At 50.5% G+C, this 13,386-nt stretch overlaps 2 protein-coding genes across 2 annotated transcripts; one reads left to right on the top strand and one right to left on the bottom strand.

The window, feature by feature from the left end:
- Positions 1-1,882: 1,882 nt before the first annotated feature.
- On the top strand, positions 1,883-4,912 carry Snx22 (sorting nexin 22). Its single transcript, XM_021173438.2, has 7 exons — positions 1,883-1,957; positions 2,306-2,389; positions 2,767-2,871; positions 3,338-3,432; positions 3,737-3,769; positions 3,969-4,036; positions 4,332-4,912. The coding sequence occupies exons 1-7, from the start codon at positions 1,883-1,885 to the stop codon at positions 4,448-4,450; spliced, it is 579 nt and encodes a 192-aa protein (XP_021029097.1). The 3' UTR covers positions 4,451-4,912.
- On the bottom strand, positions 4,911-11,048 carry Ppib (peptidylprolyl isomerase B). The gene is made up of 5 exons (XM_021172127.2): positions 10,822-11,048; positions 9,626-9,739; positions 8,174-8,267; positions 5,892-6,076; positions 4,911-5,238 (listed from the first exon to the last, which is right to left on the bottom strand). The coding sequence occupies exons 1-5, from the start codon at positions 10,954-10,956 to the stop codon at positions 5,116-5,118; spliced, it is 651 nt and encodes a 216-aa protein (XP_021027786.1). The 5' UTR covers positions 10,957-11,048; the 3' UTR covers positions 4,911-5,115.
- Between the last annotated feature and the right edge of the window lie 2,338 nt (positions 11,049-13,386).

Raw genomic sequence — 13,386 nt, 5'->3', positions numbered from 1 at the left:
TCTCTCTCTGTCTTTCCCTGTGTGTGGGGAGTTATTAGAGTGGCTTACAGGCTGTGGCTCAGTTAGCCTACAATGACTGTCTATTAACAGAAAGTCCAGGAATCCAGTAGTTGTAGAGTCCACGAGGCTGGCTGTCTCAGCTGCTCTTTAGTGTGTGTTTGGATCCCAATGCAGGCTGTAACACCAGTGAAGGAAAGCCTGAACAGCAGGATCCTACCCTGACGGGGAGTGAAGGCTGGCAGGAAAGAAGCCAAAGCTTCTTTCTTCCCTGTGCTTCACAGAGGCTGCCACGAGAAGGTGTGGCCCAGGTTTAGGGTGGGTCTTCCTACCTCAAATGATCCTGTTAACCAAAACTCCCTCACGAGTATGCCCAGCTCCTTGGGTTTGGTGTTTTGTTTTTTTGTTTTGTTTTGTTTTGTTTTAGTTAACTCTACCTGTAGCCATGTTGGCAATTCAGAATAACCATCACACATGACCCAGTTTGAGAACAGAACACTGGGCCATTGAGCTACTGAATAGTCAGTCGCACTTTACCTCGAGCAGAGTAAGGAGTGTGGGGCTGAGGTAGAAATGAAAGCCATTTCTGTGTTTACATATGAAGTGATCATTCTGTCTTGAAATCTTACTATAGCCAGGCAGGCACACATCTTTAATCCCAGCACTTGGGAGGCAGAGGCAGGCAGATCTCTGAGTTCGAGGCCAGCCTGGCTTAAAGATGGAGTTTCTGGACAGCAAGGGCTACACAGAGAAAACGTATCTACATATTTAGAAAAACCAAACCCAAACTAAGCAATGTGCCAACCAAAAATCCTACTGCATTCTAAAGAAGACCAGCAGGGCAGATGAGAGCAGCTGGGGCCCCACCTCTACACACATTTCTGTTCCTCTTCTCTACACACATTTCTGTACCTACTTCTTATTATCTGTCCATCATCACCCATCCATCCCAGCTGAACAAGCCCATAAGGAAGCCACTATTGGGTCCTGGCTGAGTTGTTCAAGCTGACTTTGAATTCCTGGTTTCAAGCAATTCTCTTGCCTCAGCCTCATAGATAAGTGGAACCCTTGGCCCGTGCCGCCCAGCTTCACTCAGTGTTTATACTTATGTTACCTGCTTTACAGCTGTGCAGAAACTCCACACAGTTCTCGATATCCAGGCCGTTCGACTTTCAGTGCTAAGCCTGGGTTTTTAAACTGCCTCTTCCCCATACACTAGCTTGAAGCAAACTAGGCATGCTAAGGTAGGAAGGATGATTGAATGGACGGGTGGATGGAATAAATGAATGGTCTGTAGGTGCTCATCAAAGCTAGAATGGATGCCAGTCTCACCCCGGCACTACCTCAGTTGGAGTCTTCAGGTGGTGCTACCAGGGACCACATGAAAGAGGGAAGGTTGTGGTGGCTAGGTTCTCTAAGAACAAGGATGGTCCTAACCGGAAGCCCAGACCTGAAACCCACTGTGCCTTCTTCTGGCACCTTAGCATCCAGGACATTCAACAAAGACCAGGTGAAATTTTAGAGAGACCAGGTAAAAATGTACCTCGGCTGACTACCTAGCAGGCGATAGATACTAGGGAAATGTTTGACAAATGGGTGACCCTGCTGAAGGTTCCTTCCCTAGCCTGGCGACCCATGGTGTTATCTTCTGGCCTCAGGACTTTAGGGAGCCAGGGAACACCCTGGGCGTGGCGAGGGCGGGCTCCCGAATCAGAGGGTGGAGCCTGGGGCTGAAAAATCCAGAGAGTGGGGCGGAGCCTACGGCCCGGGGGCAGGGCCTGGAGCCCGAGGGCGGGTCAGCCTCTTAGGGCTGCTTGGCTGCTCCAGGGAGTTCGGGTGCCCTAGCGCTCGATCCGGGAGAGGCTGCAGCCGGGTCGGGGCGCGGATGCTGGAAGTTCACATTCCCTCGGTGGGGCCCGAGGCCGAAGGGCCCAGGCAGAGTCCAGAGAAAGGCCACATGGTGAGCAAATGGACGAAGAGTGTGTGCGGGGATCTACCGATTATCTTCGCGATCAGCGCAAAAGGGACCCAGAATTCAGGGCTAGGACATTCGTCGCAAAGGTTCGGGGTTACTTGGCTTTGCCAGCCCCTTGGACAATGGTTTGGGCTCTTGAGGGGTCGCTTGGAGCAGAGGGGAGGGCCCGTCACCTTTTTCTTTCAGGTGTGTGTGGGTTTCGGAAGGGGTTTCCCTGATGGTGGCACGCCAAGTCGGCTTTGTGCCTTTCTAACACCAGAAATTGGGCGCGTCTCGCAGCGCGGGTCCTACTGCATCCTTTGGACCCGCCGTCTGCACTCTTCCGCCCGCCAGGTGTTCCAAGTGGAGGTGCTGTACAGCGGACGCAGACACACCGTGCCGCGGCGCTACAGCGAGTTCCACTCTCTACACAAGCGGGTGAGATGTCGCGGACTACCCACCGATCTGGCTCTAGGCCAGGTCCCTCGGTAGCATGAGAAAGAGCTCTGATCCCAGCTTCTGGTTGCTCACCCCCATTACTGTCCCAGCCCCCAGGAGGGTGTAGATCATAGGCGACTCCCCCTGGGCTGCAGGACCCCTCGCGGGGAGGACACAATGGCTAGAGCCCAGCTCAGACTGACCTTGTCCGTGTGCGTCCTTTCCACTCTGGCTTGTCACTTCTGTCCCAACCACCCCTTGCCAGCTGTCCCAGGTTGAAGCTTAAAGACATACAGAGAGGACTGGAGAAAGTCCTCAGCTAGATGCAGTGGGCTTGAGTGCTTTGCTGGGAACTCACCTTGGTAACTGATGTACAGATCAAGAAACGGTACAAAGTGCCTGACTTTCCCTCAAAACGCCTGCCCAACTGGAGGACCAGAGGACTGGAACAGCGCCGGCAGGGCTTAGAGACCTACATCCAGGTGTGCACGGGGTACACTTGGTTGCCCCTAAGTCTGAGGGACCAGGGGAGACCCAGTTAGAGATGTGGGAGTGTGTTGGGTCCCACAACTTGGGGTTGTTATTCAGTATCTCAGGCTCTATTTGTCCAAATGAGTACGAACTTTTCTATCTGGGTTATTGAAAGTTTTGAATAATCCAACAAGTAGATTCTTCACCCTTAGGGTGTTTTCCTGTGTTTTCTTCATGAGGTGTGTGTGGACTCCTTCCTCTAACAGTGATAGTTATTTAACTAGCCTGCCCACTTTGTGGTGCCAGTCTTTGCGGTCCATTCCTTAGGATGGCCCTGAGTTTGGTCTAATACTTGTTTCTACTGCCTTGAAATTCTTAATTACTTTGGAACAAATGTCCTCAAAATTGTTGTAACGGGTTGTGCAATTAGTAGCTGGATCTTATCTGATTGCTGACTTTCTCTGCCTTCTTCTCTAGGGCATCCTGTACCTGAATCAGGATGTGCCCAAGGAGTTACTGGAATTCTTGAGACTTAGACACTTCCCTACAGACTCCAAGACCAGCAGCTGGAGGTAAGGATAGCCCTGCTCGGGTGGCAAGGCCCTCGGCCGCAAAAGGATAAGCTTTTTTCCTTTTTGAAAGGACTGGGCCCTGGCCTGGTTCTGATACACCGCTTCCCTCATCACCTTTCCTGACTTGGAACAGGGGCTGCTTTTTGGTGGACAGCTTTGGTTACTCTAACTGCCTCTCCTCCACCTCCGGAACTGGGCTTGTTACAAAATAGAAGCAACAGTCTCCTGGGCTATAGTGTCTCCACCCCCTCCTCACCATCCCCCTGGGTATCCTCAAGCAACTTAGTGTTTCTCTTCTTTTCAGCACCCTGGGGGAATTCCTGCCTAGTGACACCAGGCAAGTCAAAGTCCTGCCCTAAAGGCCTGCTGACCCCTGGTGGTTGTGTGCTAGGAGGCAGGCCAGCAGCCTGTTAGCCAGTCCCTTCCTTTTCCTCTGTGGGTCCCTGCGAATGGATTTTGGTCCTCAGTGACCATCCCATGAATCTTTGCGTCGCCACCTCTCCACTCTCATTGTTCACAACTCCTCTCTCACACAGCTCCCAGCTGCACCACCGGCCAGTCATTGGCTTCTGTATGGATCCCTACGTTTGCACCCCTTCCCCAGGTAAGTTCCCATCAGCACCTCCCTCCTGTCCTCAGGGGTTACCACCTGCTGCTCCTGTAACTGGCAGCTTGCTTTGTGACTCCGTAGAACCTAGTGTAATTACAGTTGGCTCACCAGGTCTCTGTTCCCCTGGGGCCTGTCTTCCAAAGCTAATATGAATAGATGTGGAAGAGAGAAAGCCACCGGTGCCTCATTCTGGGTAGACGGCTGAGTCTGTGGGCAGCTCAGAGTGCTGCAAGCTCAAGGCCAAGCATATCACCCGCTAGCTCCTTCTCTTTCACTTTCTCCCCAACAGAACCTCTCCCAGAAGTGGTAGTGGACGGTGTGCTCCAGGGTCTCTATGGCTTCAGCACCAGCCTGGCACCAGCCCAGCCAGAGGCTAACTGTCATCCTGCTCCATCACTAGTGCCCTGACTAGCCCAGGCTTTGGGCCACCTTTCAGGACAGCTATGTGCCTCAGTCTCAGGAGTTCCATATAGGAAACTGGGTCTTCCCTTGGACTAGACTCAGGTGTAACTGGCTGAGGCTCAGGTGTGCCCATCCCCACTCAAAGCTCTGAGCCTGGTTTGCACTGACAGCTGTAGCTGGTAGAACTCAAGACTCTTAAAAGCCCAGGGGTCGTGGCGAAGTCAAGATAAAGAGAAAGGTGTGAGGTAATTTCAGAGGTAGGCTGAGAGGAGTCAGGTGTATTTTCTAGCCCAGCCTGACAGGTGTAAGCTTAAGATGAGGCACAGGAGCTAGCGTTGCACTAGTACAGGCTGAGGCAGGAACCTGGGGGAGGAGCATGTGTGCATCAGCACAGAAGAGTCACACATGGGGACACACACTCAGGACTGGTACTATATACGCCCCCAAACACAGTCCACACCCAAGCTATAAAAAAACCCATTTATTGATCAGCATTGGTAGTTTTTTATAAAAATCAGGCCTGTGGAATGTGAGGGGTGTGGTTACCCCATCAGATGGAAGCACTAGGGCCAGGGTGGCACAGAACCTTGTGACTGGCTACCTTCGTCTGTGTGGGTCCTGTCGATCCCCACACAGACAGCTGCTTAGAGGGATGAGGTCCCCAAGACTCTCTACTCCTTGGCAATGGCGAAGGGTTTCTCCACTTCGATCTTGCCGGAGTCGGCAATGATGACATCCTTCAGTGGCTTGTCCCGGCTGTCTGTCTTGGTGCTCTCCACCTTCCGTACCACATCCTAGACAGGAAAGGCAGGAGAGGAGAGGTCGAGCGGGGGTCAAGAGGCACACTCCCTGGGAGAGAGCCCCACATGGGGTGAACACAGAACATGATGCTGGACAGCTGATCCAACACTGCTCAGACGTGAATCTGAATATCCCTGACTCCATGAGTGACCAAACAGGACCCCGCAGCTGGACAAACTCAAACAGGTCTTCTGGATGGGTTGTCTGGGGCCTAGGACTTAGAGCCTTGGGGGCACGGAGATGCAGGCCAGGTATCACAAATTTTTGCTCTGATTGTGGTGCTGGGGATTAACTCAGGGCCGCAAGCATTCCAGGTTAATTCTCTCACGGAGCCAGCCACACGGGCACTCTCAAACGTGGTCTCAGGTTGTCCAGCCTAGCCTCTGACTCCTGAGTTCAAGTGATCCCCTAGCCTCAGCCTCCTGAAAGCTAGGACCATAGGCATGTACGAGGCACCTAGTCAGGCTGTTTATTCTTGACACTCCCCACCTCTATGCCAGGTTAGGAAGAACCAGTGCTGCTGATCTGTTTGTATCTGTGGCTTAGGCACCTTTGGGGGAAAAGATTTCCTACTTGAAGCCCTTGCCCATTCCAGCTGGATCCTTGGTGAGGACTACCGAGGTTTAACCTCCACATTTTAACTTACCATGCCCTCTAGAACTTTGCCGAAAACCACATGCTTGCCATCCAGCCAGGAGGTCTTGACTGTGGTTATGAAGAACTGCGAGCCATTGGTGTCTTTGCCTGCATTGGCCATGCTCACCCAGCCAGGCCCGTAGTGCTTCAGCTTGAAGTTCTCGTCTGGGAAGCGCTCACCATAGATGCTCTTTCCTAGGAAGAGACAGAGCAGGTCAGGGAGGGGGGCTGACCCCAAACAGCAGGTGCCTGGGCGAGGATCTGTTAGGCTAGGCTTGGGTGGCAAAGACAGATGAACAACCTTCCTGTCTTCTACCCAAGCTGTCAGGACCAAGACCACCTAGGGTGTGAGGCCAGGCCGGGGGTGGGGGTGTAGACTCCTTCAGAAAAGGGCTGCTGTAACCAACCAGATTACCTTCCCAGGGTTACAAAATAGGTGCAGCTTCGGGGGGGAGGGGGGAGATAGAGCTCCTATTTGTTTTTTTACCAAGGAACATAAAATAAAAGATGCCCATGAACATTTGTCATTGTGTGGGGTGCGGGTTCAGGGCCATGATGGTGAGCACAGAGCCTCAAACCCTTTCCAAGATCCTGGTTGCAAAATTGGTTTCCCCATTACCCACCAACAGACTGCTGGGCCTGAGAACACTAGCACAGAAGCAGCCATCCTCTTGGGCTGGTGAGAAGACCTGGCACGCACAGCGACCTGCTGCCAGGCATGGAGCCCACAGGGTGGAAGAGGGAAACTGGCTTTAGCATGCACACAACGTCGTGCGCCAGTCAACCCCATACAAGCTTACAGGTGGCCTGGTATGACAGGGAATGACATGAGGCGCTCCAGGCCAGTGACACACAGTGACTAACTTCCTTTGCTCTCAGGTCACTAGTGCTCATCCCACAGCTCCTCAGGATGCCTCAGGTCAGGGACTGACCAGGAGAGGTGGATGACTGTGTGGCCTCTGGGGAGGCAGTGAACCAAGATTAGACTAGTTGGGGTGAGGTGGCCTGTTTCCTGCAATGGCTCCTGGCTGGATACTGACTGCCAAGACTTCCTATTTGCCTTCCATCCTTGGAAATCTTAGTTAACCATGAGACTGCAATTGTCCCTGTTCCAAAAAGTCCAATCTATAGCCTTAGTTTCATTCTCACCCTCAAGACACAAGGAGCTCCAAGTCACAAAAACAAACAAAACAAAACCCCTGAAATTTGGATTTTACCCTTTATGATGGTAAACATAAATCCCACTTAATCTATCACAGAACTCCCATCCATCTACTTTGCAAATGGTTAAGCTTCAGGCCTACCATTTTGTTTGTTTGTTTGTTTAAATTCTTTTTTCTGAGATGGTTTCTGTGTAGCCCTGGCTGACCTGTAGACCAGTCTGGGCTCAAACTCAGAGATCCATCTGTCTCTGCCACTGCACATGCCACCACACTGGCTTTTATTTTTAAGTGTGTGGGTGTTTTACATACATATATGTTTGTGTACCACACATATGCGTGAGGAGACCAGAGGAGGATGTCAGATACCCTGGAACTGGAATTACAAACAGTTGTGAGTCAACACGTGGGAATGGAGGCCAGGGCCCTTGCTCCTGCCAACCCTCTCTACCTCATTTCTCTAGTCCCTGATGTGCTAAAATTGACCAGGCTGGCCTTTAAGTTACTCAGGAACCTCCTGTCTTAACCAGAGCACAGAGGTTACAGGCACCACTACACTCGCCTTCAGTTCTCTCTCTCTTTTTTTTTTTTTTTTTGGTTTTACAAGACAGGGTTTCTCTGTATAGCCCTGGCTGTCCTGGAGCTCACTTTGTAGACCAGGCTGGCCTCGAACTCAGAAATCCGCCTGCCTCTGCCTCCCGAGTGCTGGGATTAAAGGGGTGCGCCACCACGCCCGGCTGCCTTCAGTTCTCTAGCTTTACTTATTTGTAGTATGTGTGTGTGTGTGTGTGTGCACGCATGCGCGTGCATGCACAGTGGTCAGAGGACCCTTTTGCAGAAGTCACTTCTCTTTTTCTAATGTGTGAGACCCAGGAAACAAAAGTCATCAGCCTTGGCCTCAAGCTCCTTTACCCATCTTTTTGGCCCTTTAAGTTTATGTGCATGTGTTTTACACAAGCAACAGATTGTGTGGTGCAAGCTATAGACTTGTTAATTGCACTGGGTTCTCCTTTCAAAGAAGGGTACAGCTAGTCTCAATGCAGGAGAGAAGCCAGCCCCTAGAGCAGGTGAGAGGAGATGCCTGACCACCCCACCGTGTCAAGACTCTTCTGCTCAGAGGGCCTGAAGTTACCTCCTGTGCCATCTCCCCTGGTGAAGTCTCCACCCTGGATCATGAAGTCCTTGATGACACGATGGAACTTGCTGTTTTTGTAGCCAAATCCTTTCTGGAGAGAGAGAAGACAGGAAGGGAGAATGAGGCAAGAAGTGAATGGCAGACAGGCCTGCACAGCCTCGCCCACAGTGCTTTCTGGTATAGATGCAGCATTTAATGTACCAAGGGAGGGACCAGCCACTGCAGGCCAACACAGAGCATACAGATCTGGGGGTGAAGGGGAGCAGATCTCTCTACTGTTCTTGAATGATGTAACCTAGGCCATGAAATGCCATTTTCCCTCTGTGTTCTCTTTTTTTTTTTTTTTTTTTTTTAGTTTTTTTTGAGACAGGGTTTCTCTGTGTAGCCCTGGCTGTCCTGGAACTTACTCTGTAGACCAGGCTGGCCTCGAACTCAGAAATTCACCTGCCTCTGCCTCCCAAGTGCAGGGATTAAAGGTGTGCGCCACCATGCCCGGCGCCTCTCTGTGTTCTCTTAAGAGGTCTGGGGATATATCTCAGCCGGCAGTGTTTGTCCTAGCAGGAACACAGTCCTGGGTTCTACCCTTAGCACGGTATAAGTTGAGTGTGGTGGTGTGTGCCTGTGATCCCAGCACTCAGGAGGTAGAGGCAGGCATAATCAGAGGCTCAAGGTCACCCCTGGCTACAATCAGGTTCAAGGTCAGCCAGGGGCAGCATAAAACTGTCTCAGGAAAAACAAATATATGTTTCCTTAAAATTCCTTGTCATATTCTTAGATCAAGTTCCTTGGACCCTTTTATTCTTTTTTAAAAACTGATAACTCAGCTATGTGTGTGGCGGCACAAGCCTTTAATCCCAGCAATTAGGAATCTAGGCTAGCCTGATCTGAGAGCAAGTTCCAGGACGACCAGTGTTAACCAACTCACTCCTCACCCCCCAAAAAGCTCTTATTCCAAAACTAGTCATATCACATGGTCTAAGAACATTCAAATAAGAACTCAAAAAAAAAAAAAAATCAGATGTTAAAGTTTACTCTTTAAACATTACAGCCACACAGTACCATGTTTGTCTATGTTCTCTCTAACATAAAACCACCACGTTAACACTTCAGTAGCCGCCACACCATTTGGAAGAGACAACTGTGAGGCTGCCAGATTTAGCACTGTGGATTATTATTCTATTATGACTAGCTGTAGGAAGCAGCAGGGGTTGGAAGAATCAGTCCAATCTCTGGGAAGTGCCAAACTGGGCAACTGAGGCTCTGAGTAAGTCAGAGCAGTTCCAGGGCCTTCTCCAGAATTAAAGACTGGACCCCTTTATTCCCACTTAATATACAAAAATATCTCATCCTCAGGGAAGCCAGCTAATGAAGTCTGTCTACTGCTACACACAGGCCACACTCTGAAGCCCCAGCTGCTCCCATCCCTACTGTGTGGGGTTAGCCACTTACCTCTCCTGTAGCTAAGGCTACAAAATTATCCACTGTTTTTGGAACAGTCTTTCCAAAGAGTCCAAAGACGACTCGTCCTACAGGTTCATCTCCAATTTGTAAATCAAAGTATACCTAAGGAAAGTGAACAAGTCCAAGCTTAGCCTTCACAGGGGCCTTGGTAGAGAAGGGCCTGAGCAGTTACCCCATGAGTGAGAACAAAGCCTAAAGCTGTGGCTGAGTAGGGCAAAACCTTTGTCCAAATCCAACAAACAGGCTGGAGAAACAGCAGCTGTTAAGAGCATCTGCTGCTTTCCCAGACCCTAGAGCTTCAGTTCTCAGCACCTAGATGGTGGCTGCAACCATCTGTACACTTATGAAAGCTCTAGTTTTCTCCAACCCCAGTACTAGGGAGTTCGAAATGGTGGGCCACTGCAGACAAGCGGTCCACCACTGAGCTAATAACCCCAGCAATTAATCTTGCTAAACTGTAATCTCCCTCAAGTAGCTGGGAGTAATAAATGCCACAGCACTTGGGTCCACCCCAAGAAATGATTACAGACAGCCCTATGGCTTAGAGGAAAATTCAGTTGCGGCCAAGCCTGAAGACCAGAAACCAACGTGATGGAAGTAGAGAATGGACTCCTGCAAACTGTCCTCTGACCTCTACAGTTGCACTGTGGTACCCGAGTCCCTCTCCCTACTAAGTAAATAATGTAACATTTTTTTAAAAGTTTTCGTTCTCAAGACTATAGAATAGCAATCTGTGCTCTTTAAATGACTCCAGATTATAGAAACATACATTAAAGGGGGGACATACACAGGGAGATACACTGTGCTTGCAAGTTTAACTATATTTACTGTGTGTACTACAAAACACACTAAACTGGAGCGACCATAGTAAAAGAAGATTCGGCAATTCTGATCCATCACCATTTCCCGGCAATGCAGGGGATATGCAAAGGGACCGTCCTGAGGATGTCCGTGCTGGCCAAAGCTGGGCATCCTGGGTCAGGGCGGGGGGCTGGGGGAGTCTGGGTTATTCTCTAGCTTGAGTAGATAGGGCGAGCCTGGCTTCAAGAGATCAAAGTCGACCCAGGGAAGAGCTGAACAAGAACAAGGACGCTCAGGTCGGAACTACTGGGCCAGACCCGCTCCGACTTGAGCCGGACCGAAGGCGGCGGAAGGCAGGCCTCGCTGGTGAGGGGAGCCCAGACCTTGACTGTGACTTTAGGTCCCTTCTTCTTATCGTTGGCCACGGAGGGTCCGGGCAGCAAAAGGAAGACGACGGAGCCCACGATGAGGGCGGCGGCGAAGAGCACCTTCATATTGCGCTCCGAGAGGCGCAGCATCCACCGGCAGCAGCAAGAGCGGTCGGGCAGCCCGGACCGGAAAAGGGTGTGGACGCGCAGCGTGCGCGTGGCCGCCCAGGCGTGGGGTGGACCCGGGGCCGCGAGCGGTCTCGCAGCGCCAGGAGCGCGCCACGTTCTCCCTGCGCAGGCGCTGCCGCGGGCGGGGCTGCGGGTGGCTGCCACGTTACAGCCCTCTGATTGGGTATGTCAAGGCGGTGCGCGAAGGCGGCGTTGGGATTGGTATCAGAAAGACAGACTACGCACCCCAGCGTGCCTTGCGACCCGACCTGCCCATCCAACTTTCAGACTTTTGTCACGGCGTGCAAAGACCAGTCGCTGCCAAATTTGGAGGTGGTCTTCAGACGACTGGACACACTTAACCTTAGTGCTAGGGGTTGAATTTAACGGTTGAACGTTACAGCATAGCCTTCTATATCTTCTATAATGCCTTGCTTGGAGACCGGGAGTAGTGGCTCACACCCGTCATCCCAGCACTGGGCAGGGTGAAGTAGGATGGTAATGAGTTCAAGGCCAGCCTGGGCTACAGAGTGACTACTAGTTCTTTTTGGGCTAGAGTGAGACCTTGTCTTAAAACGAACACGACCAGTTATGGTTGTACGTCGCTTTAATCCCAGCACCTTGGAGGAAGAAGCAGAAAGATTTCTATGAGTTTAAGGCGGCTTCTATGTAGTTAGTTTCTGGCTAGCAAGCATAACATAGTAACACCTATGCTCGAGAACAAAAAAGGGGTGGAGTCGAGGGGTGAAGAGATGGCTCAGTGTTAAGGTTCTTGCTCCACAATCATGAGGACCTGAATTTGGACCCAGCTCTAAAAGCAGATCATGGCCGTACTTTATGACTCTAATCCTAGTGCTGTAGAAGTGCTGGACATAGGCGGGTCTCGTAGCCTTGCTTGCTTCCGGACTAGTTCTTAGACTGAGGTAGAGATCCTGTCTCAAAATGAAGGCCCAGAATGATAAGAGCTCTACACACATGTGCATGCACCCCCCCCCCAACACACACACACACACACACACTGCTTCCATTTTTAGTTTTCACTACTTTACTACTCATCTTTGTTTGGAATCCTGTGCTTAACTGCTGCATGGGCCTATGAAAGGATGCATTCTGTTGGATACTTTGGTATTTATCTTTTCCTTTTTACAATGTGTCGTTGCATGTGAGCGGGTAGACATGTAGTTAGCTGCATGTGGAGGGAGTTTATTCTCTCCTTACATCACAAGGACTCTGAGGGTTGAACCCATGTCCTTTGGCTCAGAGGCAGCAGGCAACTTTACTGAACCTGAGCTATCCTACCAGCTCCTGGTTTTAAATTTCTTTTCTGCACTTTGTTTTAGGAGGATCAGACCTTGCTGCACATAGTCTTTACACAGCTCCCCTAGCCTGTCTCCAGGGCTCGGTGCTCAGCAGGTATTGGTTGGGGTGGCTTCACATTAACATAGAAGTGGAAAATAACATATACAAAGGTCTGCGGCTGACTGCCTTTTCTTTTTCATAGCTGCAGATGCTTCCATGGGCTGTTTTCGGTTGTAACACACACTTGGTGTTGCTCCATTCTACAGTCCACACACTTTGGCATTTGGAGCCTTACACGGTGCTGATTTCAGTGAGATATACCCTATAGGCTCGGGCATTTGAATGCTTGATCTCCAGTTGTGCTGCTGTTTGGGCAGGCTTAGAAAGTGGGGCCTTGTGGGAGGAAGCTCATCACTTGGTAGGATATGAGGTTTCAAAGTCCTGCACTATTCCTAGTTAGTGTTCGGCTTCCTGCTTCAAGTTCTGGATATGAGCTCTCAGCTGTTCCTGTTGCCATGCAGAGAGGCAAGAATAAAACTCAGCTCGGCATGACCTAGCCAGGCTGGTTTGACTTTCTGGGGTCTGATACCAACCAGTGTAGGTTTTTCATACTTCAGTAAAACCTTGGGGAGGAAAGTTTCCTTGTGACAGTTATCACAACAAAGCTTAAGGTGTGCCTGCAGTGGAACTCCCTTGCAAAGCACATGCCCTTTGCAGAGCACTTATGACTTTCCACAAGAACAGGCTCTAGTGACTGACAGGCAGTGCTCAGAACAAGAGCCTAGGGAGCAAAGGTTTCTAATAAGCAGAATAGCAAACTCTTTTTCAAAACACACAGGACCTCTTTCATAAGGAAGGGTTATACTGACTCAGAAACAGTGCCCAGGCGTCTGGGGGATTCTGGGTGAAGGCTGTCTTCACAGAGTAGCAAAGGTCAATAGGTTATTTCTTCCACTGGGAAAAAAACAAAACAAAACCAAAAACAAACCCTGTGTGTTAAAAAAATTCTGGTTTATCTGGTCTTGTCTGTAAGTAGGTAGACTTCTGTACTGGCTATTTTTGTGTCAACTTGACACAGCTGGAGTTATCACAGAGAAAGGAGCTTCAGTTGAG

Source organism: Mus caroli, chromosome 9 (genome assembly GCF_900094665.2).
Source record: "Mus caroli chromosome 9, CAROLI_EIJ_v1.1, whole genome shotgun sequence".
NCBI classification, from domain to species: domain Eukaryota; kingdom Metazoa; phylum Chordata; class Mammalia; order Rodentia; family Muridae; genus Mus; species Mus caroli.
Note: the sequence above shows the minus strand (reverse complement) of the source record. Positions and strands in the feature narration are given on the sequence as shown.